Below are 26,876 nucleotides of genomic sequence, written 5' to 3' on the forward strand. Positions count from 1 at the left end.
GCTTCATGAGAAATTCCCGAATGCATTCTTAGAGCTACCTTTAAATTCCTATAATTTATGATCTTAGAAGGCCCTATTTAAGTCGGATAGCATACATTCCTTCATAAATATGAAAATACGGAGGAAATTCCCTTGTAAATAAGATAAGGTTGCATTTGCTTACAATAAACTTATAATAATTTGTATGCAATCTTATGGCTAAAACAAAAGAGTCCATATGAAATGATGCTCTGTACTCTGCATCCAATGCTGTTAGGTCTTGAAAATAAAGTTGTTTCAATACTATACTTCCATCTTAGCTTTTTATGCAGTCATTAAAAGATACCTTATGTAAAAGGATCACTAAAAATCGCAGTCGACATAGGAAATATATACCAATTAGCTTGGCCACCCCATCGTGAGCCCCTAAATTGCGATCCACTAAATCAAGAGTCGCGTCAGCGGCCGAAACGAGCTGAAATTGGACAATATTATACAACAATTGCAAAAATTACCCAGGGGTTGGTTGTCGCTGGTAAGGTTAGTCCGCCCCCTCAAAACCGAAAGGGGCGTTAAAAGTGCGACTGCAATGCGCAAAAATGTTCATTTGTTTGTTTAAAGCACCGACAACAACAATTGAAATTGAGTGGAAAAAACAATTGCCGGAGACCAAAGACTTGAGCGTTAAGAGTGACAGCGCGTGCAGTGACATTTTCCGCTCGTAAATGCACTTTGGGTATGTTTGACCTTTGTTTTGGGTCCCCAGTCATTCCCATCGCCAAGTTGGGGTTATGCAATTGCCCAAAGGACAGACCAAAGCGATGAGATGCGATGCGATGCGGAACTTGTGGCGCCTATCATATGACAAACCAGACATCATCATCATCATTATTGTCATCATTGCATATTATGCAAAGTACAAAAATCGATGATCACATATATACTGGCTAAGCGCGCGAGAGGTATCAAAGAGATATGTATGTTTATAGATGCAGATACAAATTGCAGCTGAAAGGCAGCCCACTAACCGCAGAAGACTTCATCGCTTTTCCAGACCCGAACTCGTGATCTGCAGCTAGCTGTGCCTGGCTATGGCTAGTTGGAATGACTAACAAGCTGACTAACTGACAAAATGCCTGACTGACTAAATGACAGGCCGTCTGCCTTTCGGGGATGCGGACTAGGAAGTCGTCGGTTGGCGAATTTCTGCGGTCTGCCCAGCCCACTAAGGTCGCCTAGAAATCTGTTATCCATACCCCAGATAGTGAGTCAATCGGGGATGCGCTTCGCCACACTCCACTGCTCCACTGGGCAAACGGCTGAATAAAACCTTCGAAAGTATTATACATACCCCCACACCATCCAATATCTTCCATAAGTTTGGCTAAGGGCTTGGCCAGCTCCATTTGTTGCGCTTGCATTGCCATAAATGGGTTTTCGTAGAGTTGAACTTTGCAGTGCAAAGTAGGGGCACTTCTGTAATTGGTTTATAGATTTCCGATATTGTTGTTGGGTGCGCCACCAACCCGAGGGAATCGAAGTCGGAGTCCAAGTCGGAAATCGGTGGCTTTGGCGGCTTTTTCGGGGCCGCCAAATAGGATTACTTCGCTTGACAGGCGGCTTTAATATTTCCTTTTATTGGTTTATACGGGCGAATTGCTAAATATTCCGAATAGGGCAGGGCATAATTAAGCTGGGCGAGTTTAATGTTGCCGGAAGACGATTCCGGATTAATGCGCTTACATTTTCGTGAAGGTCGTGTTGTGTAACTAGCACCATTTCAATATTTTCCCAACCATTTGATCTTTCTAAACTACTATCTCATAAGCGACATGGAATTACTAAATCTAATTGACTTCGTTCACGTGATACAATGAAAAGTAGTTCTAGTCAAATAACAAATTACTCTGCCTTATTTTACAACCCAAGGCTTTTTGCTATCTGGTGACTAAGCATCCCACAATCTAATTCCCTTTAAATGACGCAAGGTTGAGTAATATACTTAATATACGCTTTAAAACCCTTGATTATCATCTCTTTGCCTTGTTTTCCACCTCCATAGCGTATTCTCCCGCCTAAAGTCCAAATTCATTACACAAAAAAAAAAACAATTATTTGGTTATGAAACCGCTTTTGGTTGTCAGGGCTAAAAGTCTCGTGCAAAGAGTTTTCGTATCTCCAAAATAGATAACCACACGATGTGCAGAAGCCGTGGCCCAAATATCATAGATATCGGGTGACACACACTTCGTAGGCCAGTATAATTTAATGCGCAACTTACTTCAATTTCATTCTGATTGGGCCGGAAAGCGAGTTTTTAACGTCTGGACATCGATTTGGGATAAATATTTTCGAAGTGAAGTCAACGCCGTGCGATGAGCAATTACCAATGCAAACTGCGGTGCGAGATGAAGGTTTGATGATTACGCCGAGTTAATATTAAAAAAGCGTGCAAATTGTTTACAGTAAATATTATGCATAAAATAAGGCTCTCGGGTTTCGTTCCTTTCCGCCTCGAAACTCTTTTTCTTCTTCTTGTTTTGCTTTGAAAAATTAAACGAAATAAGTCATCGCTTTTTCAGAGCGTGAACAGCTGCTGGCCTACCTGTTCCATTTAACTGGCACGCCCGTACTTTTATGGGTTCAGTTCGTCCCGGTACATTCGTATGCCTTATGCTCCAGTAGCAACAACATCGGCAGCAACAAGCAACAGTTGCTGCCACTTCCACTTGCAACTTTGGTTGCTGCTGCTGCCGCCGTTGGCCAGCTCCAAAAACAATGAGTTGCCTCTGGATGGCGACTTGGTTGAGTGCCTCGCCGTTTGCTTTATGCTTCGTCTGGTTCTCTGGTTTTGGCTCTGGTTCTCTGACTCCGGCTACAACCACGACTCTGGATATGACTAGCTGCTATAGCTACGCATTTATAATAGGCGAAACATGGCGCAGTGGGACGAGAGTAGCTGAAAACCATGCTAACACCTTTAGTGTCCAATGCTAAAAGGGTATATAGTTCATACATCCGAAATGTAAAAAAAAAGTAGAACAATTATAAGTCTACTTAGTTGCCATCAATCCATATACCCCATTTTAAATTCCCCCCGAATTTCTCCTACAAACCAAACACTTTGTCCCACTGTGCCACTCGACGCCTGTTGCTAGTTCGCCTTGGTGACGGCACAGACGCATCGCTCCATGGCCCATTGTTCTAGGGAATCAATCAATGGATGGCAGGCACAGCACCAGAACTGCCAAGAGATCGGGTATGGGTATCGTAGGGGATCGCATGGGGATCACATGGGATGGGGATGATGACCATGTTGATGACGATGACAACGCGCGCACGACGTCAACATAAAAGTGTCGATCAACTAAACGTTCTCGGGCCTCCGGATGAAGACGATGGCCGAAGTGGGAGTGGAATTTGAAATGGTATATATGGGATATGGGATACGGAGGAAAAGTTTGAGAGGCAGCCAAGAGGCAAAAACTTCATGGCTCGACGGAGCTGGTGCTACGGGATTGTCTTTGGAGCTGATTCTATGGAGCAATTGTATTCACGAGCGTCTGTAATTGCATGCACCGCCGTGCTTTGCCCATAAATACACTGAGCGAAATTAGAAGTTGAAGTGAGCTGTTTACTTATAAGCCTTTGTATACTACACATTATTATCCGTTATTATCCAAATTAAAAGAGTACTTCAGATTCGTTGTGAAGTGTGTATCGTGAATATATATTTTTTTTGGTCAGGATCGCTATTCGATCAAGCGATCTTTGTCTTGCTTTCTTTTTATGATCTATCTACATACCAAATGTAACTTTAAGTTGGTTTAAGTCTCACTATTTAAATAGTTTTCTTCGATTGAGGACAATATGTTATGTTAGATTATATGTTTTGTATGGTAGAGGTGCGATTTGACAATATATTTTTTACGTCGTCAACATAAAAGTTCTTATAGAATTTACATTTCTCAAAAAAACTACAACAAATCAACGGCAAACATTAAATTGTATTTCCCATTTTTTTTAAAACTGCACTTTCCACAGACTTCAATCTTTCGGGCGCCTAAACAAACATTAAGCATCTGAATTGAATGCACGTCAATATTTGACGCCTGAGGCCGCTCCACCTCCTCCTCGTCGCTGACCGTTAGGCAAACAATGAACAATTCAAGAACCTAAAATCCACAAGGAACCCCTCAAGTGGGGGCCACACTCGAAATTAGAATAAATGCAAACGACTTGGACTAACACTTGGGATTTCTCTGTGGGAATGAAGCCATAATTCGTGGCTCTCGCTGGACGAAACCCAACCCATTGAAACCCATTTCTGGGGCTGCCAGTTCGTGGCACATGGACGTGATAAAGGACTCATTAAAACATCACTTCAATGGGCCGGCCCAGCAGCCTCCAAAGACGAGATGCAGTTGGGGTCCAGGCCACGGACACGGACACAGATACAGATACACACCAATGCCAGGCACTCACTTGTTCAATTGCTCTGCCACTTTAAGACCCCCAAAACAACACTCCAATAGCGAACCAGTCTTTTTTTTTTTGATACCCTTTGGCTGTTTGGGTGGTAGGAATAGGTGGGCTATTTTAAATGTTACGAAAATTATTAACGAAAGTTGGGCTTAACCTCCACTCTCTTGAATCTTTTGAAAGCATAGTTGAAAATTACGTTACCTTTGATTATTCTTGAAAAGCTAACCAAATAGACCCAGGCCACAGGCTATACTTATTGCAATGTCTATGTGGATACACAAATAACTTACTGGTCCTGTTAATAGATATATTTTCTCCTAAATGATGAGTATCAGGAATTCGCCAACCTCTTCTATATTTTGTGCAAAATGGAAAGAAGACGCCAAACAAGTTGCTGGTTCACTTGGGAGAGTAACAGTTACTTTTCCAACATACATACATATATAAACGGATATGTACGTGCGGCATATACGTATATACCTGTATCTATCTAATTTTTGGGACCTGCCTGCACATAGAGGAGTTGCTGCTGGCGTCCAGTTTGGAGCCCGTCATGGGAAACCTCTGGCAACTGGTTGCCAGTCACGAGTTGGTCCCGGCACTAGCCATTCTATTCTATTTGCCAGCTCCGAGTTCTCTTGGCCAGGCTCGATTCATAGGCACACTTGCAATTTAGTGGCATTAGGGGTGTAGTGGTTGCCATAACCGCTGCACAGGGAGAAATAAATTGCATTCACGTTCAGATATGTTTTATGCACTGAAAAGGAAGTAGTATTCACTTCGAAAATTCAATCATACATGTCTTTAATCTGTATGTATGCCTCTTGTGGCTCGTGGTTTCGATGTTACCATTTTTCGTGTTTTATGTCGCAGATAATGGCAATATTATAAAGATGTTAAGCCCGTTTTTATGACCGATTTTAGTCGTATATTTTCGCGACGTGTTCGCGGTCGTTTGATTTCGAGGGGCAGTTGAGTTCAGAGCGGTTCGACTGAGTTCTGCAGTCATGTGCGAGTATTTCAATTTCTGTTTTGGTCCGCCGGTGGTAATACGTACGGTACTTGAGCCAATTACCCAATTAAACGCCAGCGTTTTGTGCTATCTCATCGTCGCCATCAATACCAGTATGATCACCACCCCCTCTGGATGCCCTCTGTATGGCCGACCCGATCCGCAGATGCCCAAATATTGATATATAGCGTTTTGTAGGCTATGGCCCCTTGGCAGTTCTTTGATTCGAGTCATGTTCTAGAGGCGAGTACAATTAGCGTTTTGTTTCGGTTCCGTTATAATGCTGTTAGGGATTACGCCCCACCTGGCTCCCCAAAATCCGAAAACTTGTTTATCGATTACTATCGATGTGTTGTCCGTCGGTCTGTTGTGACGCTGGGATCTTGGGTCTCAGTTTTTGATATTGACGGCCGATCTGCTGCCTTTTGCTGCCCATTGGATGCTGTAGGGCTTTGATCGCAATCTCCGATCTCTCCTTCTAAGCCTGTCTTCAAAAGATACTCAGTCTTCTGTCTGTGTGCTCGAGAAGGTATTATTTCTAGGTGGCCTGGTCCGATCTTGGGACCAGAGAACTTACCGGAACTGCACTAAGCGTTTTGATTGAGGCATTCGACGGTCGATGCTGATGGATGGGTTGGGTAAACTGGGGCGAAATTGGCGAAATAGGTTCCCATGCATACATGAGCACACGAAGGCGAGGAGCAAATGTCTTTAATCTGTACTTCATTTTAAAATATTTATTATCAATAGAAAGAAAAATTAAAATTAACTTATTGGATCGCCCTCAATGAGTCATAATATGCCAGTTGCTCTAGGGGCTTCCCGGTATCTCGCGCTGTGCCCCACATTCTCAACTCCGTAATTGCCTTATCAGTTCGCAACAGATCGCATACTTGCCTCTTTCGTTCACTTTTCAGGCCAAAAGTATGTGTATTTATGGTATCAGCAAAGAAAGAAAATAATGGGAAATTATTGTTATTCACAATTTTAGACGTTGCGAATCGTGTGAATTGCCGTTTTCTACATGAACATAAACAATAATTGTAGCACCAGCATAGCTATATCTTGTACATAGATTTATTATATATATACATATATATATGTATATAGAAAATTAACCCAGTTCGCACGTCTATGCCGAAACAAACAAAAGTTTGCGAGGCAAACGAGTCGCTGGCAACAAAAGACAAGAAAACGACAAAAGCACCAGACTCACCTGAAATCCACAAGGCAACATGCACCTCAAAAATGAGGTGGGCGAAAGGGGAAAGGTGGGTGGACGGTGGAACCACCTGCCTGATAATCATTTCCCCTGCTAATTGCAGGCGGTCTTGGTAAAATGTGCAAATATTATTTCAAGACAGTTACAAATACCGAGCCGCACTCATTCGCACTTAAGTCCCCGCTCATATTCACACTACCACTCGCATTCACATTCATTTCGATTCTCATTCCCATTCACTTTCCCCTGCCTTTTTTGAGTGTGGGGACGACACCTTGCTGATAAGCTGAGAACGCAATTATTAGATGACATGCGACTTGTGTGGTGCACTGTAAAAATTTGTATACATTTTATTATGGTCTTATAAACGGAACCTAATGAATAACAACAGAATATTACTTTATAAAATAAAACAAATGCATATGCATACATATTTCTGGAAATATTTCTGCTTAGAATACCAAACCTTTCCCCCTGTTTACCGCTCATATTCATAATTCTCTCTGGGCTGTGTTTCGAGTCTTGTCTTGAATTTGGGTCAAACATGCATACTCATTGGCCTCCCCTGCCATCTCCTTATCACAAATGATCCCCCCATGATGCCCCATGCCCCCATGCCCACCTGTCGCCCCTGTCATCCATCTCGGATGCCTGGCAGAGAAACTGGAAAATCTAAAATTGTATAACCTGCTCCCAGCCGGCCGAGATGTGGTTTGGTTTCCTTCAACCCACTGGCCTGTGGGCCACAGTGGGTCTTGGTCGCGGGCAGGCAGTTGGTCCCGTGTATCTCAGTATCAGCGGCCATAAATTTCAGCCACTTTGATCATGCCACATCGAATGTAAAGTGCTTAATGGACCCGAAACAGTTGACCGGGCTTAGCAAACAAAAATAGGAGAACGAGAAGCAAAAAGCGAGCCTTTTGTGTGCGTGGCACAAAATTGCATTGTAATTTACAAAAATATTTCCAGTTCTCATTGTCTCTTTCTGCGACTTTTTATTTATTTTACTTATTCTTGTTTTTGTGAGCTCTGTTCCCTAGAGATTTTAATCGTTGTCGCCAGCGTCGCCTTGTCAACGTTGTTCAGCCAGCCCCCCAATCCCTCCTAGAAAAACGAAAAAAGAGTTCCGACCGTTTTATGCTGCTTTACATTGGCGTCGCATTTTTTTCCGCTGTTGCTGTTGCAGTTGCTGCTGCGATGTTGCTGCTGCCAACATTGATCACGACTGACCAGATAGCCTGGAGAAGTGGCCAAGTCGAGAGCTACTTGTGCGCCGGCTGCCGATTGTCGTTTGCCTATATATATGCTACATCCCTCTATATATATATATATATACGTATTTATACAAGGCATTCTTTCTATGGAAACAATTGCATAAAATGTGAATCCTTATAGCGACAGCCAGCGTCTAGGAAATGGTCAAGTCAAGTGGGTAGATCACAGAAAACAGTAGGAGATCGCAGACTCGAGACTGCAGAAGAATGGTCACGAGCAAAGAGTGGTGGCAGATGGCCAGACAAGGAGTTTATGATTCCCCCAGATGCTTAGGAGACAATGGGTAGTCATAATGGAGGATTGCAAGAAGTCCGTACATAAATATATCAAAGTGAAGTGCGCGAAAGTTTCTTGTCTGAGAAAAGTGGTCTTGGTTCGAGATATATTAGAACTATTAGATATCCTAGTAACAGTTTCCCTGCCTAGAATGTATCCATAAGGATAGCTTCCATGATAATAGGCATTTTAAATAGTTATTGTCTCTTTACACATTAGTTTTAATGTTACTTCCAAAAGAGTCTAGCCTTTCAAACACTCCTGATTATCGATTTGACCTTTTGTTAATCTACTTTCATGCACTTGAACGGACAGTCGGCAATTACAGCTGCGCCCCCAAGTGCATTCAAATATTCACACCTCACCAGACAGCCCTACTTCCCTCCCCCGATTAATGTCGCCTGACTCAGCAGCTCCTGCTTATAAAACAATGTCCAAACTGGCCAAAAAAAAAAAAGAAATAGCCAGGCAGTAGCCGATGAGAACCAACAAAGCGAGTACAGTAAATCCTCAACGTGGAGGTCAGGCTAAAGGTTAAACTGACTAGATTGACAACGATGGGAGGTGGAGTGGGTGGAGTGGAGACCCTTTGTTCGCCGAAAACCGAAATGGAACTTTGGCAACTGGCTTACTATATAATTGCCGCATTGCATGTCCGTGGTTTCAACTTTGATATTAGCCCGAGTTCGGGGAGCAGTTTCTTTTAGTTGTTGTCTTTCGCTGAGAATCGTCGGATTGGGAACAGGCGCACCCTCGACAAAGACAGACTCACTTATTTAGACTGATGGTATATGCAAAGTGGGGAAAGAAATAGCCACGAAGCGGTTGCCTTTGGCATATTACACCTTGCCTCACTACGGTTCACCGTCCACAATGCACATTCCGAATCCAAAGATATTCCCAGTTCTGTTCTCTCTGCTAATTGCATGGGAAAATTCACAAGACAAGACTGTGGTTCCTGCTTAAAAGTCGCCTGATTTGTACCTATATAGGCTGTCATTATACTCTTAATTGCTGGGCGTGATCATTAGTTGGCGACCTCGCCTTCTCTCAGCCTAATGATGCCAACTTCTATAAATTTTAATAGACATTTTTCTCTGAGGAACTTCCTTAAGTATAAGAACTATCCCATGTTCCTAAAAAAAATCTATAAAATGAATCAATTATTGCATTTCTGGCATTTATGTCATTTAATATTGATGTGACATTAAACCATAAAACACCAAATAGCATTTACTATTTTACAATCGGATTGTTTGTATTTGTTCGGTCTTTGGATTTGTTTTTCCACCACTACACTTTATATCCCACTTGCGCTCACTTGACTTCCACCTCTTCCATAATTTTCCCATTAATTATGTCTCTCAACCTTCAACGCCTGCAACTGCAACTGCAACTGCAACTGCTGCGGTGCAACAGGCATTGCAGCTGCAATTCTTCGGCAAATGATGTAAGGGTCTCCTACTCCACGGAGGGGCAAAAACGCTGGAAGCGTTTAGCTGACATTTGTTGTCAACCTCTTCAGTGGTGCAGAGCCCCGGGTGGAAATGCCACTCGGCACTGCATCCACTGCTTCCACTGCTTCCACTGCACAGCTGTCACAATGTTTTATCATTTAATTTCCACGATAAAAACAAATCCATGTGAACGTGGCTGAGAAAATGTGCCATAATGTGCATAAAGTGTGTGGGCGGCGCCGGCAGCCCACGCGCAGATTTGGATGCGGATCGAGATTGAGATTGAGATTGGGCCGGCGTTGAAGGTGAAGATGAAGATGAAGACGAGTTCACTGGCTGGTCTTAAAATAACGCCAGCGAAATATTATTTAACGGCTTTGGCTTCTTCGGCTTGGATGTTCGGATGTTTGGATGCTTTAACACCTTGTAGCTTTTTCGGCAAGTGATTTCGCCAACGCCAAAGTGAAAGTGAAACAACAGCTGACACTGCACTTGGCTGTTTGAAGTTGGCGCTGCTCGTTGCCTGCTGCACCTGAACTCTACAACTTCCCGAACACCAATTACATATAAATATATATGTATACAGATATATATATATATATATTTTTTTTCTGCTTTCCAACGAAGCTCCGTCAACTTCAAACTCCAATTAGAGTGTCGGTTTAATGAACTGCTGTCTGAACAAGGCACACGGAATCCCCGACTCGCAGACTTCAGGGCTTCGGGGGGTTAACTGCATTACACGCTGCACAATTTTTTATGGCTCATCGGCCTTAACCTTCGGCCCCAACTTCAACTGCATTTTGCTGGCGGCATGGCATGCCATTTTTTCATAGCCCTCTAATTATTATATTTAATATTTGTCCGTTTAATCCCATTACAGATTATCAGCGAACTGGCGGAAATCGTCTACACCGCCTTGGATTACAATCTGCCGGAGGACGAGGAGTGCCAAGTGTCACAGGAGCTGGAGAATCTGTTCAACTTTATGACGGCAGATGGTGAGTATGGATTCTCGGGAATGAGCTATAGATTTGGCCCATAATCATCTTAGTATATTAAGGTCAAGCTTCAAGTATTATGAGATAAAAGAACATTCCGTATTGACACTATTTTCTTCAAATGGTGAAATCGCGTTGTACTCGTTTCTTTGTGACTCAGATATACATATACTATGTAGCTTAGAACAGCAATTAAATCTCTCAATAAAGTTCCCAATCTGAGCTCAGTTTTTTTATATTTAGGCAGGGACTTTCTTAAACCAAAAGCCCCGTTTATCGGGCTTCACAAGCGAAAACAAGATGAAGGTTAAATGAGGCGGCGTGCCATGAATCACGTATTCTTTGTGATACATTTAATAAAAATAATTATAATACAATAAACTCCGAACCTTATAGAGCTGATTGGATCTTGTTCATTGCAGAGACAGACGACGATTGCATTGACGAGGGCATCGACGAGGGCGACAAGCGCTGGGACGACGAATCCGAGGAGGAGCGCAACGATACCAAAGAACTAGAGCACATAATCGAGGTGGGTTTCCAATTCGAGTCGATCGTATCTGACATTTGCAATCGGTTCGTGGCATGATGTGCCAAAAACCAGGCACCCAAACCAAATCGAACCAATGCAAATTCGAACTCCGATCCAAGGGTGAGTCAGACTAGTTTGGAGGTGCGCCAATGTCTGACCTTTTGACCAGGCGCTCAGTCGCTCTATTTGCCAGCTCTTTTAACATATTGTGAATAAATCTATATGGAGCCAATGCATCGATATTCTTCGGTGGGAAAACTTGTTTGGCTCACTTTACAGTTAACCAAAGCACAGAAAGAAATGTACAATCAAATCTCGGGAAATTAGTGTGCCAAGTCTAGAAAATAATAAAATAAAAATATTATTAATTAGGGTTCCTGGTTCAAATGCTAATTACCTCAGACTGTATTCCATTTTCAATAGTTAAACGTAAGATCAAGGTCTCCAATTCTCAATGTCTATGCGAACATTTTTCTTTCTGTGCAGAAATCAAAGTATCTGGCGGATACTTGTTGTGCGCGTATCTGTATCGCGGCTAACCGCAAACAAGCCGATTTAGTCCGGGTTCTAGTCAGATACCTAGCTTATGATGCCCGGTGGAGCGACCGACTGGATTTCAACAATTTCAATTGCGGCTCGATTGCATCGATATTAAATAACCGAAATAACCATAAAACCAAACGCTTTCGTAATCGTAGGAAATCAGCCGCAGATCTGTAAATCAGAAATCTAAATCTGAATTTGAATTCGAAACCGCCTACCTGCCGCAGTTGATTGCGCTTGGGGAATGCTTCCGCGTTCTCCGGCAGCCAGCGAATCATCTGCCGCGCCATTCGCTCCACCGCAGATCCATTGGAGGCCCACACGAGGATCCCCGATTTGGGGCGAGTGGGGCGTGTGATGAACCTCACACCGTTGCTGATTGAGCCGGTGTCTTCGGTTCCTCGGTTCTGTTTGAGTGCTCCGAGCGGGGCGGGCGGGGCTGGGTGGTTCTTGTCTAATGAGCTTTATGGAATTGACACATTGCTGTCAGGCAACACTGAGCAGTGAGTGGATCCCTGATCTTTTTCCACCTGCCTGACTTTTCTAGCACACCATCGTAAAGTGGAAAAGTATCCGCGACTGATACAGATAGATTTGCATTTCTACAGTGTCTGTGCTTCTCGGGTTAGATAAGATTTGTTTGGGGGAATAAATTGAGTTGGTCTATATGCGCGATATGATTATCGTAATAAGTGAAAGGAAATTGCCGAAGGCGTGAAACGTAATTAGCTTTTGGTACGCAGAACTTATGTATGGGTTTTGGGTTATTCCCAGAATTTGTTATGAATAAATGTAGGTGAGATGGAACCGCAGAAAATAAATTAAAACCAATATAGTGCGGTTTAGGTGTGATATAAAATATATAGGCTACGAGTATGTGGCACACGGATAAGTTTGAATGTCTGATTAGCATCGAATGTACGGTTCTTGCATTGGTTTGTTATTCCGCCGCTCATTTTATGTAGTTATTAGTGATTTTAATGAATTGCATTTTTTAATTCACTCCCCAATAGACCTGCAGAAATCACATAAAAACCACCCTGCCTGAGAACCACTATAGAGCTGTCTGCAGAGCCCTCGTGACGGAGACCATAGAGCTCCGAGTATTTCTGCAGCAGGTCCTGAACAATGGTAAGTGATCCTACTGTTAGACTGAGAACGCAGCTTGTTAACTAATTAATTATCTTAAGAAGCAGGTGCCGAGAAACTGATCAAGGCGTCGGAATCATCGGCCACCACGCAACAAGAACTGGCGAAGCTGGGCTTCAACGACTGGGTAAGATTCTTAAAGAGTGCTGTCCCCTTAAAACACACAGATACTACAACACCATAGCGTACCATACCATAGTTATGTAATGGTGCTCCACTAATGGCCCACAGTGGCGATAGCGTCTCACGATTTGTTTGGCGCACCTCTTCGAACGTAAACATACATATGCCATGAGCCATCATCATCATAATCATTATCGCAAAGATCACGAGCATTTGTGGCGGGGTTTTCCGCTCTGGGCTGGAATAAAAAGTGAACTATTTCATGCATTGCCAAATGAAACTCACTTTTAATTTCAATAATTGGCCCGCGGTGGTCGCCTCCATTTTGGCCATCATCCTAATGAGTTCAACGGCGCACCATTCGTATACACTCGTATGTACTATGTGATTTCGTGAACTATTTTAATGGACGCATATATCATCTATATATTTTGGCGTTCGCTGTGACCTTTGCCGAATATGTCGAGGCCGCCACAGGAGTTTGCCATCATCACCACATCGGCCCGCCATAGCCGTCATTCAACCTCCGAAACTCATTGAGACACACACGCAAATTGGCCAGGCACGCAAGCCAAAATTCGCTCTTGTTTTTGCTTCAGCTTCTTGTTGACTTTTTGTGGCGTGAAAAGTTATACTATAGTAGTCGGCTTTACCGTTCGAGGTGTGTTTGATTTTTTTTAATCAGATGGAAACCCAAGCCTGTCAAAGAACAGTTGGCAAAGTTTGTCCTCAAAAGTTGATAAGGCTGAAAAAGTATTAAATATTGAGTTCTTTAAGCTTCAATGTCTTTAGACTTATTTGCATACTTCGGGAAATTCTACAGCTGGTAAACTATCGATGTTCCAGCCACGATAATAACCCAGATTGAGTATGAATGTAAATCAAATGACTTATTATTTCAGTTGCTAATTTGTTTGTTCAAATTATTGCCACCAACAAATTCTGAAATGACTTTATTTATATGAACTGCTAATTGCTTAAATTTAATAATGCCGCTTCTTTGTTTTGAGGAGTCAAGAGAGCCCAATAAAAGACAAATTATCTGTAGTTTAGTGCAGTAATAGGTTTTATTGTATCCAAAAACGACCAAGAAAGTTCAATTTCAAAAGAGTTTAGGCTCGTCTTTTCCTCGCATGTCCGATGATTACAAATCGCAAAAAAATAAAGAAACCTTTGCGTGTGAAATAGACGACACATCATTATTTGCCTATACTCTGGAGTACAAAAGAAACACAACCAGATAGCGAAATAGACCATAAATATTTGCACTCCATGAATTTGCATGTGCCGATAGGCGGGGATTAAAAAAGAGGGTGCAGCCGTGGAATTGGCCAATTAATTGGCCAGACATACACCATATATCATATGCGCAATGAAGACCTGGCAACGAATCCAGTCAAGTGTGTTTATTTTGTGTCTTCTTGGTTTTGTTGGTATTGCGAAACGAGCGTTGATTAAACGCCATCTTATCTATTTCTACTTCTCCGATAAGAGTTCTCTACCTTTGTTTGGTCTATTGTTTATAGGGAGTGTTTTTCTTTTATTTGCACTCGTTCTTTAGCTACTGCCAAACGAAGTTCAAGAAGTGTGTCTTTAGTCAGCGTTTTATCGTGTTTTCTGGGAAGACAACAGCCTTCAGAATGTCACACAGCCAACTGATTGTTAAAACACTTTTTGACTGAATTTACATTGTTTTTGTTTGGGCATTATAATGCTGGAATTGCGGAAATATAGCTGGTTCTGTTTTATTACTATTTTTTCTCTTTGGCTTTGAACGTGTTTCGCTGGCAGGGGAAAAAAGGTTTTCCGAGGAAATCTCTCTTTTCGGCAGACATCGTGTCTGTGTCTCGCCTAGCTGCCTTCGATGATGATGATGATTTGGTATGCTAATTTTCGATCCAGACGTTACCAATCTTGTACGCACATGGTCCAAAAGTATTTCACAAGCAACAGCAGATACATCCCAACTTTTGCGGAAGCTGCTGCCACTCAAAGCTGGCCTGATGTTGCTGCTGCAAGTTGATGTTGCAGCTGCTGCGTCTAATGCTGCTGCGGTGAGCGTAGTTGAAGCGTGGCGCGGCATCTTAATCGTCGGTACATTTATGTATGTGCAACATGGTGTCAAAACATGTGCTGCCATTGATGCCCTCAGCTGAAATCGGACCCTAGATACGCTCCACCCTCCTCGCCTCGTTTTGCATGTTTAATGAGGTGTCTCAAGATGCATGGCCACCAATTGGCGGCGAACGAACAGGAAGGCGATGGCGAATGGAAAGTGAAATTGCGGATCACTGTTACATATCAGGCCCCATTGTGTGCTAAACAGTCTTCCTGCCATCGCGCAGCGTTCAACACTCATTACTCATACGCACAGTTAACTTGTCAGGCCGATGGATCGGATCGGTCCCCCTCGCAGCGGGAGTCTAAACTATTGGCTAATTAAATGAAAATAATTGCAAAAGTGAAATGCACCTCTCACCACTCTGTCTGCTTGTTTTTCTTCCTGTCTCAAGCACGAACTGCAGCTGTGGAGGGCACTGCAAGTAGGTCCCTGGTTCCATTGCATGTTCTCCATTTTGTTTGTTCGTTGTTTGTTTGTTTGCCTGCTTGCGTTTGCCGTGTCCCACATCGCCAGCGATCCGTCGCAGCTATCTAGTATCGAATCTCTATTGATTAACCACACCTTCCCGAATCCATAGGCACGCTTCTGGGTGCAGGTGATCGACGAACTGCGACGGGGAGTGCGGCTGAAGAAGAGCAACCACGAGCGCACTCCCATCGAATATGAGCTGACACCCTACGAAATACTCATGGGCGACATCCGAGCCAAGTGAGTACAAACTAAACTAGTCGATAATCGCCAAGAAAGCTTACACAGTTGAGATACTTCTTCATTAAATTACAATGATTGTAGATGATTTGATTTTCAGACCTTACATAGATAACATAATTAGCACCGCTTATTTGTAGCCAACAAAAGAATGAAAGCAATACCCCATTTAGAAAACGCATCTAAGCCCGAATTTCTCTTCACAGAAAGTATCAGTTGCGCAAGGTGATGGTCAACGGAGATATTCCGCCGCGCGTCAAGAAAGATGCCCACGCCATGATCTTGGAGTTCATCAGGTCACGGCCGCCGCTGAAGAAGGTGTGTAAAGCCCCCAATGCAAGTTCCCCAACGAATTCCCAATCCACTCGCATGGCCAGTACCCAAATCAACCGCAATCCCAACTGCAATCCCTCCTCATCAAAATCCCCATTTCACTTTGGCAAAGTGTGAAATATTAAACTACAGGTTTTCCCTTTTTCCGACTTCATTTCATTCGCCGTGATTCCTAATTTTTTTGTACCAAATTGTTGTTTTTCTTCGAAATAAAAATTATTAGTTTACTGTACGTTCTTGTTTCTGTTTCTGTACTTTCCGGACCCATCAGGCCAGCGATCGCCAATTGGGCCCGCCGCGCATGTGCGAGCCTTCTCCGCGGGAGCAGCTCATGGAGTCCATACGGAAGGGGAAGGAGCTCAAGCAGATCACCCCGCCAGAAGCACCGACCCTCAGGGAAAGGGGTGAGTAATCAATGTTCAACATACCTGATGATATTAGAATTCCCATTTAAAATATCCATTTCTTGTTAAATCTACATATGAGCACTTGCAATTGCTTAAATATTGAAGTACAGTGGTGGGTTTTTGGAAATCCGTAGGGTAACTCTATACATGACCAACTAATAGGTTCCACTCTCACTGACCTATCCTTCAAAAGGCCAAGCCCATTGTCAAGGGGAAACCTGTAAATTTTGCACAGTGCCTGCCAAAAATAGATGCCGCCTCTAATCTTCTGCGGGCGTCCATCGCTTGGATCCTGGTCTCAAGTCGTTGTGTGCTGGTGACTCCAAATTTTACCGCCAACGGCCCATAAATTGTTGTCGCCTATATAGACAACCGATGTCTCCTGCCGCCGAGAAATATAGAAGAGGAGTGCTGAGGGATGGAGAAAGGGGCGCTGGTGGAAAACTAGTTACTGGCAAGACTTTTTCACTGCACTTGTTGCTGGGGGAGCCCCATTGTCCGTCCGTCCTCCTATTTTTCTGCCATGTTTGTTTGTTTGCCGTTTGCAGTTCGCCTGTTTGTGTGTGTTTGCCGGCCAAAGAGCGCATGCCAACATAGATCAAAAATAGCAAGATTTTCCAATCACAACACTGAAAGGAATATTATGTGCACAGTAATCAAACGAATGTATTCAATATCGAGATCTTATAAACCTGACGAAAGAAGGTGGCTCTTTTTAGGAGCACTTAGAAGTGTTACCATTTCTTAGTTTTTTAAAACATTACAAACTATTTATTATCTACAAAGTGCAGGAGCGCCTTTCAATTTTTTTTTCCTGTGCAATCCCCACCCCGAATCCAAAATTGAAATCCCCAATGGAGGAAGCGTGCAAAATTGTGACACACAAAGATAGCGACAACGCGACGACGACAACGGCAACTGCAACATTAAAGCCAAGAAAATCGAAGAAAACCAAGCACGACAACCTCACCTCCGTCGAAGTTGGCTATTGTTGCCTGTTTGGGTTTTCTTTTCGGCTGGGAATCTCGTATTTCTTCTCCGACTTTGAAGATTATTTAAATATTGCAGCAACTGGCCGAATATAATTTGTATGACTATATAAAATCGCATCGAGTTACTAATTTCTACGGCAAGTTAAATACAAGTCAGTCAAGTGGTATATATTTAAAGCCTTAAAAATATTTAAACAATCTTTTTGTTTAATCTGATGATGATTAATTAACTCAAATACATTTTTTACATTTACCTTACATGGTTCAAATTGTGTAGCCTAATCTTAAGGTGAAATCTAAAACTTGCTTAATATTTCAAAGCATACTTATGGGTGCTTGGAAAAAAATTGTTTTGGTTTTACAGAAACTGAGAAATAGCAAATTTAATGTAAGTTCTTTGAAGAATAGTCAGTAGTTAAATTGAAAAGGAAAAATAGTTAAAACCCAAACCGACCTCGTCTCCCATTATCCTTCCCTTGAAACTTCTTGTGCCTTGATTGCCATATCCTCGCGGGACATTACGCGCTTACTCATCATATGGTGGTGAGTCCTTGTTGCCGCTTGACGACGTCATCACCTCAACGGTGACGTATAAATCACCCACGCAACAACAACAGCGACGACGGCCAAACAACTTTTAGGCCGTTAAATGTCAAAACAAAACATTGGCGCTCTCTGCGAGCGACGCATGCGCAAACGGAGCCGAAAAGTGGGGAAACTCGAGTTGACAGCTGCCACATTTCTCAGTTCCGTGTTGAGCTTCGCTGGAGACGCCTCGTCGTTGTCCGCTCTGCAGCTAACAATTATTCTGTGGGCTAAGTGAAAATGAAATCGAAAGCGGTGGCTATCTAGTAAAATAAGCAAAGTACAACAAAGTGACGTGTGGATATTGCGAAACCCTCAACCATATTTAATGGAGCTGCTGGGCAAACCCGACTGATTCCCATCAACCCTCCCTGAAAAGAGAGAACAGTGCGGCCCAGAGGGTGGCTTCCCTTTTTCGGACTCGGATCGATAGCCTCCATGCAACCGTGTGAGAAAACCGAAAAGTGAAAAGCCAAACGGAAATGTGCCAGGCTTAACCCATGGAAGCCCGGCCAGCGAAACGCTCCACAGCGGCCTCCGTCTTCCGGTCGCATCACATGCCGCGGGAGTCGGATCTGGTGGACATCGGCAGCGATGCCTCGCTGTACTGCGGCTCCGACGGGGAGTCCAGTCAGGCCCAGTCCACATCCACATCCACTCCGAACCCGCAAACGAGTTCCGACCAGGATCTGGACCAGCCTCAGCCAACACCTCGCGCGGCACCGAGAGCATCGGCCTCCAATAATCCGCCAACACCCAAGCCACGACAGGCTATCAGGTCATCAAAAGGTAGACATCAGCATCTCCAGACCCTCGCAAAACACACACAATAGCGTCTTCCCATTGTTGAATGTGCTCCGCTTTGACCTGGTTTCGATTTCAGGCCCGCCCCAAAGTGCAAGTGGGTGGGCTGGGGGTTGGGTAGGGTTCCGTACTCTCCCCTCGTACTCTTCCCCGAGGAAGTGTTTCTTGCTTTTGTCCTCGAGAAGCTACTCCAAGGCAACTGCAGTGCTCCGGTAATTGCCGTCGTATTATGACTTCGATTTTAAGCTCCAGTCATTAGAGGCATGAAGAAATAGGGTCCAAAGCAGATCTAGACATACGCCGAAGGCTAAATACCCTTTGTTGTCAAGTAGCATTGAAAAATAGTTTGTTTTATTTGTTCACTGCGTTTGGTCATTAGCGACATGGAGAAATAACACCCAAGATAAATAGACTTTGAGTCGTTTGAACTAGCCAACATATGGAAAAATCCGAAGCCATAGCTTCCATTGCTTGCTTCTATGCAGTTGTATGAATATTTGACTATGATTTATTTTGAGTTTTCAAATGGTTATCTTTTTATCTAGTTCATAGTTTTCATAATCCACCATCCAGTAAAGCAGATCGATGAAAACGCTCGTGTTTGCCCCCCGCCGAAAGGTTAAAGCCAGTGGATATAATGCCTAGCCCCCGGTGGTCCGTGGTCAATGGTCAGTAGCGAGCCGGATCACGTAGCAGTTATTACAGAGCCGTGGACCCATAAAGTATATTTGAAAAGGCGAAGCGAACTCTTCCGCTGCAGATACGAGTTCCCAGGCGTTGCACAAGCGGAGTGGGTTTCACAAGTAGAACCATTAAGTGCGATGGGCTTAACGGCTTTTATGGTGTGGCTAAGTAAAAATATAAAAAAAAACTATGACTACCTTTGATGTCGGTGAAGTGAGAACCTAGACATGTCACCTCTAATTGCGCAATGAGCGGGCAAAAAGGGCTGGAAAATCCAGTTTTATTGCGAGTTATTCAGAGATGCCTGCTCCATTGCCCAACGATATTTATTAGATAATCCATTTGAGCCTACAACTTTCCCACCACTTTCGCCTGAGAAACGAGGACTTATTGTTACTCCGATCTGTTTTTCTTACAGTGCTTCCAAGTGCAAACTCCACGCTGTCACGATCCAGACAGCGGCTCATCAAAGTGGACTTCTCCAAGTTTCAGGTGGGTTTCGCGGAATCCAAAAAACCTACAAGGGGATCTGACCTTTTTTCCTGATTTTCTTATTTTCCAGGACGACGATCTCTTCTACGATGAGAACAGCATCAGCAGCTCCCACTCCACAGCGGCCACCCACCAGCATCATCCACATTTCGCCGAGATGCACCGCTGCTCGCAGCCCAAGATGCCGCCGTATCCATTCGGTGGCTACATGGTGCCCAGTCAGGCACGACAAGATTGCCGGGAGACGGCGTCGCTGATGCGGCCCCGACGCACAAGTGAGTATCCGATTCTAGCACGGATTATGCAACATATGTCCGTATATTTATAATCCACTTGGGATCTTTGGGAGCACACGCCACTAGAGCACAAAGTACAGGGGCGGTGTGGATTTGATTGAAATTCGAGAAAAATCGGTCCGACAAACTAACATTTGATGGTTTTTAATTTAAGTTTACGGGTTAGGTTAAGTATTTAAGCTGAAAAAGTATTTCCACAGCAATGTATACTTATTTCGAAATATTTATGGAAAGAAAGAACTTCCTGATCCTCGAAATCTTTAATGAAGTCTGTCGCTACAACTCAACAATATTTTATGAAGCTTTCTCCCAATTATGAACTAAGAAACTCTTGCGCTAATTAAATAGGCACTTGCCACAACTAACTTCCTTTGTATAAAATAAATAATTTTCCATTTAAAACCGGTTTACTTTATGCTCTAGCTTTAAATGCCATGGCCAAGCCATCGCCTTACGTCTTTCACTACGTATTTTGGTTTACAATTGCAGACAGAAAGTTACTAAACCGCAAGACATATAGAATAAAATTGCTTTTAATTTTTTTTTTTTGTGGTGAAGCAACTGACTGTCTGTGATGTGGTTTAAGTTTTTATAATTTTAATTTAAACTATTTTTATTTCTTACTTTTTTCCTTTCCTTACAAAACAAACAAACAAAAAACACACACACAAACTTATTTTGCCAAGGTATTTGATCGTTTTTCTGTGAGCACACTGCTAACCTAGATCGATTAATTAATTTTTATGATTTTGTATGACGCAAGCAAAGCCCTAGAAAAATCGAGTGAACGAAAAGTTACCAATTATCGCACTAAGATCAAAAAAATCAAATAGAAATTTTGGTGTGGTGTGGGCCGAAGTAGCAAATAACAATTCAAAATTGACGATCGGTTGAGGAGGCACTCAAGCACACACAATGAACCACACAAATATACAACAAAAAAATCTCGAAATATTTTGTAAAAACAAATGTGAATGTAGAAATAAAAGAAAGTCTACTGCAATTCGCCCCTAGTATTATTTATTATTATGGCACCCCGTAGCGGCTTTTAATTTTGGTACTAACTTAATTTTCTCGGCTGCCAATAATCGTATAAAAATAATGTATTTTTAACTTGACAAAAAATTACGCTTACAAACAAAATAAATATGTGAAAAACGAACAAAATTAACTGCTGCCCAATACGAAAATGAAACCCGATCAGTGGAGCCAGCAAAGCAGGTGCCGCCTCCAGAAGAGCCATCCTTCACGAAGGACGAGTACCACAAGTTCTACGACACGGCCCTGGAATGTAAATATTTGCTAAGAAACAGCACGTAAAACCGTAATGCATTGCCATCTTGCATGATTGTCCCCCCTATCGGATATCGAAATTGCATTTAGACGCTACACTAGTATATATCACGCTACTAAACAGACAGCTTGCTTTTGAAATACACATCTGACATTTAACATTTGCCGCTTTTCCCTGCGCCTTCACTGTCCTTCATGTATGAAAATAACTCATCCGCCCCGTTGACCCTGACTGAATGCGTTCTCCTCTCTTTAATTGACAGCCTACGACCTGGCCACTCAGTGCGAGTCGAGGAGGGCTTCCTTGCGCCGCCACACCATCGTTGGATGCCAGAGCAACCTGGACGAGACGCACTCAATGCCGCCCACGCGGCCCGAGTCGCGTCAATCGGACGACGTCAGCAAGGAGGTGAGTCCGCCAGCATAATGGTAATGATGATATCGAGGAAAGAGTGTGCCCTCTACTTTTGTATTATTGATTCGAGAATAATACATCTGTGGTGGGACTTCCATACTTTACAATATGCTGGACTCTTTCATTGTAGACCATTTCTCCATTCAAGCAAACGTTTTATTAGCAAATGAGAACAGTAAAGCTTAAACCCTATTCAAACTTTATTTCTATATCTACCAATCCGTTGCAGACGCCTAAGAGAAGTCCTGCGGAGCAGACCCATCCCTCAGACGAGGGCAGTTCAACATCCTCGCTTGGGCCATGGAACAAGTCCTTCATGGACAAACAGACGTGGATGGAACGGGGTGACGATCGGCTGTCCGTAACGCTGGCGGAGATCGTTCACATCCGTTCCGTCATGACCAAGGCGGAGCTGGAGGGCCTGCCGATGGACGTGCGCGTCAAGGAGGATGTTGAAAAGCGTCGCGTCTGCTTCCTGTGCCTGCGCACTCGGTTCTCGTTCTTCGGTCCCTGGGGCATTCAGTGCAAGTTGTGCCAGCGCACGGTCTGCGCCAAGTGCTATACCAAGGTAGGTACCGGGTTAATGGTTAACCATAGGGCTGCATATTTACTATTTTCGATTTCTTCCCAGATGCGAATTCCCTCGGAGCACTTCCGAAACGTGCCCCTCGTGCTGATCTCGCCATCGCTGCTGTCCAGTCCGGCCAGCTCGAGCACCCCATCACCCTCCCATCATGCCCAGCAGGCGCACTCATCCTCGACGGGGAACATCATGGACGACCAGTTCCCCAAGTCGTTGATAGAGCGTCTTTTGCGCTCCGAGTCAGATCGAAAGGTAGGCCTCCTAACAGCAGTCCGACCAGTAAACATGGAACTAATGAAATTGATACCTTTATTCCAGACTCGCAGCACTGTGGGCAGTGCCCCATCCTCACCCAAGCACCAAAGATCAAACATGAGCACGCCCGGCATTAGCGTGGGACCCGGAGCATCCTCCTCCTCAGCGGCCGCCACTGGACAGGCCGTGGAGGCACTGCACGACCAGGCGACCATGTCGTCCTCGTATTCCGCGGCCATGCGACCCTCTGGCGTCCACCAGCAGCAGAAGCAGCACTACAACAACGCCATGTCGAGGAGCATGGAGGGACCCCGAAGTCTGCCCGTGCACAGTCCAGCATATCGACCGCTCTCCAATAACAGCACCTTGGAGAGGAAGTGAGTTTTTTGTCTGGGTTGTGGTGCACCACATTTATTAACCGTAATTTATTCTCAGATCCCGCTTTTCGAGGGGATTCAACCTGTTCTCCTCGGGCAGCCATCTTGCCCAGACGCAGGAGCAAAAGGAGAACCTGCGCGGCGAGCAGGTGACCGTGTGCAACGACTGCCAGGGACTGGTCAACGAGATCACGAGCTCCGTGAAGCAGAAGCGCAGCTCCGCACGGAACCGCACCATTCAGAATCTCACCCTGGATCTGACGCCCGTCTGGAAGTAGGCGGGAATCAGATCAGAGATAGGATAACTCCGCAGTGCGTTTGAAGACCGTAGGATGGTTGCAATGGAGTTCTAACGACTGACTTGGCTCTACATCGCTATACATACTACCATTGACTACATGACACTGATGATGACTCATTGACAGACAACAGACGCTATTTGATTACTGACCACATTCCTTACCTGTGAGAATTTTCAGTTTCAGCGCGGCTGTTTTAGGGCCTTCAGAACGCACTTGCACATTTAGCTATTACATACATGCATAGATATGGATTAGATCGACTGTTGTACACTTAAAAGGATAGAGCCTCGAGGAGCCTCGTTTGTAAATCGTGTTAGTCTAGTGAATAAGCAGAGGAGAATACCGAGAATTCCTGGCTGAAGCTTTGTACATTTTCTGCCGGCTACAGAGAGATCCGCTTGAGCGCACCCCACCACTTTCTATTTATAAAGGAGCTAACTTACACGTCGCTACACATTATATTATCGCAGATCGCAACGCGATGCCGTTGTTTATAACTGTTCAAAGTATGCGTAAAAGTTGATTAAGTACATGTAATCATAACTCTTGTATCCGCATATATCAAATGCACATATATTCGACCTTACTTGTACCCTGCTCCTGCATTCGTTTCAGCACGAGCGACGTATTGATCATACAGAATACATCGATATTCGCAATACGATTCCCAGTTCAGAAAAAAAAAATTTCGATTGTTGAAATAGTTATCCGAAAATGTTGTGAAACTTTTGTGCTTGCGCAGATCTTTGTTTACGTTGTGAAGTTTTCGTTTTGTTCCCCTATTAACTACAATGTCAATGTATAACGCAAGAACTACTTGATAGCCTAATTTAATTTTAGTCGGCGTTGCTATGCAGCCCAAACTATTTAGTTAATTCGCTTAGTTTTAATTCTCCCTAAGTGCGTCTAAGTTGTAAGCGACGTCTATATAATTGTACAAGCTGATGATGCAAAGCAAACCCCTAACGAACATTATATTACCTAATTGTAGCTGCTATTATAGTTTTTCTAACCGTTTTTGAACAATTTTGTTTGATTTATCTGTAATTGTAAATGCATTTAAGTACTTGTAATATTAAATTTTATGCTTTTAAGTTAAATTCATTTACAATAATTTAATACACACACGAACACACAAAGAGATCGAAAATACACAAAACAGCAATAATAAATGAAAATACAAACTAAAGAACAAGATTCAGGTTTTACACACTGGTCTTTATTTGTAGCTTTCTGCTGAGGGAAACAATTGGATTCATAGTCTTCTATGTAAAATAAATTAGAGCCCACCTCGTTATTTAGGTAACAGACTATACATGCATATTTGAAGAATATTCTGTACCTGCAACGATTATTTTGAAAACTAAGAGAAAGCAAGTATTATATATGTAAGGCCTTAAAGCTAGGTCAACTAGATCTACCGAGTAACAATTAAGCTTGGTCTACTGCGATCAAAAGACTCGGGTGGCGGAATATAGGTGGATGAGTTAATCCCCACGCGCCTTCTTACCACCGCCATGTTTGTGGTCGTTTCCGCCGTGGCGCTTGCGATTGAAGCGCTTGCCCTTGTTCCTGGTGAAATCGCGTCGCTTCTTCATGAATTCTATGGCCTTGTCGATGAACTCCTTCTCCTCCTCCTCGGTGGCCTTTCGCAGCGACAGAGAGACCTCATCTTTGAACTTGAGCTGTGGATAGGCAAGTACAATTACGGATTAGCTGATAAGGGAAAAGTTATAATCCCAATTCTGATTCTTACCTTGCCTTCCTCCACCTTGGCAATGTACTTTTCGGCCGCATCGGCCTCCGTCAGCCGCACAGAGCCCTTGGTTTCGCCCTTGGCGAACTCAATGTAGGCCACCTCGAAGTCCTTGATCTTCTCGAAGGCTTCGCGAATTTCCTCGCGGCTAGATGTCTCCGGAGCGCCCTCGAAGACAACAATGGCGTTCTTGGGCAGCTCGAAGGCAGGCTCAGGCTTGGCCTCCTTTTTGTTTTTGCGCTTCTCGTTCTTCTGGGCGTATTCCTCCTGCTTCTCCTTAAGGTAGTCCACCTGCCATTTACGCAGCAGCTCGCGCTCCTTATAAACGATCTTCTCCTGTTCGAGGAAGGCCTTTGCCTGGTCCTTGGTCTCGAAAGTAAGGAAGATGCTGCCCTTGAACTTGTACGACTTGGTGGGCTTGTCATAGTGCTTGCGCATGGTCAGGTTGACCACTTTGTCGTAGTTGGCAGCAAAGTCGAGCAGTTCGCTAATCTGCGAATCTAGGGGGAAGCCCTTGGCGTATGCGGTCCGCTCCTGGATCTCCTTGCGCCGCTCTTCGTTGTGCTCTGGAATAGGACGCTCCGGATGGCGACGCAGGCTAAGTTTGTCTTCGCTAATCTCCACGAGGCCCTCCTCGGATTTGTTCAGGGCAGCCACGATCTCAGATAAGTCCGTGGACAGGGAGGCCAATCTCTTGAAGGTAACGAGCACCGACAGGGGCACCCAGCCGTCCTCGTTCTTGCCGATCTGCTCGCGCAGAAACTTGTCCCGATTCAGATTGGCATCGCCGAAGTAGTACTCTACCTGCCGGATTATGGCGCGCTCCTGTTTGGTGAAGCCGCCAGCGGCTTCCTCTGCTGCGGGAGCCGGGTCCTTCTTGGCGTCGCCGTTCTTCGCCTCCAGCACCTGCGCCTCGGCGGGCTGTGCTACCTCTTCCTGGGCTTCCACACTCGGGGTTTCAGCAACTTCGGCCATTTTAGCTGTGAAAATTTCGCAAAGAACTGAAATGTGCGCTCACTGAAACACGTGTGAAATCGGTAAAATGAGTCACGGCGTTTGACAACACTAGCCCCGAAATGCCGTGATAGAGATGCACAGGTCAAAAACCGTGACTAGCGCCAAGCATTAACTTGAAAATGCAGTGCGGACATCTTGACCAAAGACCCTAGAATTCTAGTGTCTTTGTCTTGACTATGTATTATTTAAAGGCTTTGAAAATATACGTTTGATTATTTAATTTTTGTAGTAGTGGTAATGGTAATATATCAACAAGAATTAAAAAAAAACCTTTACTCATTTACAATTACCGCGATATTCAAAAACAAGAACATACCAAACTAAAACTTATAATTCAAAATATATGTGACGAAAAGTGGTTTATATTATTTTTGAATGTGATTTATCAATTTACTCCAAAA

General features: G+C 43.8%; 2 protein-coding genes across 11 annotated transcripts in view, besides 1 other annotated feature; one reads left to right on the forward strand and one right to left on the reverse strand.

Moving 5' to 3' along the window:
• The window catches only part of spir (spire), a 37,168-nt gene extending 12,273 nt beyond the window's left edge, over positions 1-24,895 (forward strand). Inside the window, exons 3-17 of one of the 10 annotated variants that reach the window (NM_001299171.1) lie at positions 10,590-10,707; positions 11,130-11,239; positions 12,796-12,913; positions 12,973-13,058; positions 15,754-15,884; positions 16,091-16,202; positions 16,489-16,621; positions 20,108-20,181; positions 20,252-20,456; positions 21,164-21,967; positions 22,034-22,179; positions 22,415-22,753; positions 22,817-23,020; positions 23,087-23,400; positions 23,459-24,895. In NM_001299171.1, the coding sequence (NP_001286100.1) occupies positions 10,590-10,707; positions 11,130-11,239; positions 12,796-12,913; positions 12,973-13,058; positions 15,754-15,884; positions 16,091-16,202; positions 16,489-16,621; positions 20,108-20,181; positions 20,252-20,456; positions 21,164-21,171 (1,095 nt within the window). In that variant the 3' untranslated portion in view covers positions 21,172-21,967; positions 22,034-22,179; positions 22,415-22,753; ... (1 more) ...; positions 23,087-23,400; positions 23,459-24,895. Of the gene's footprint in view, positions 1-10,589; positions 10,708-11,129; positions 11,240-12,795; positions 12,914-12,972; positions 13,059-15,567; positions 15,598-15,753; positions 15,885-16,090; positions 16,449-16,488; positions 16,622-18,359; positions 18,991-20,107; positions 20,182-20,251; positions 20,457-21,163; positions 21,968-22,033; positions 22,180-22,414; positions 22,754-22,816; positions 23,021-23,086; positions 23,401-23,458 lie in introns of those variants that run through there. The other 9 variants (NM_165323.3, NM_001259172.2, NM_080115.3 and 6 more) reach the window with 9 other exon arrangements.
• Positions 24,896-24,901: 6 nt separating this feature from the next.
• On the reverse strand, positions 24,902-26,521 carry La (La autoantigen-like). Its single transcript, NM_057666.5, has 2 exons — positions 25,459-26,521; positions 24,902-25,387 (listed from the first exon to the last, which is right to left on the reverse strand). The coding sequence occupies exons 1-2, from the start codon at positions 26,431-26,433 to the stop codon at positions 25,190-25,192; spliced, it is 1,173 nt and encodes a 390-aa protein (NP_477014.1). The 5' UTR covers positions 26,434-26,521; the 3' UTR covers positions 24,902-25,189.
• A 94-nt stretch (positions 26,522-26,615) lies between these two features.
• Positions 26,616-26,648: a mobile genetic element.
• Positions 26,649-26,876: the final 228 nt, after the last annotated feature.

Source organism: Drosophila melanogaster, chromosome 2L, assembly GCF_000001215.4.
Source record: "Drosophila melanogaster chromosome 2L".
Lineage (NCBI taxonomy): Eukaryota > Metazoa > Arthropoda > Insecta > Diptera > Drosophilidae > Drosophila > Drosophila melanogaster.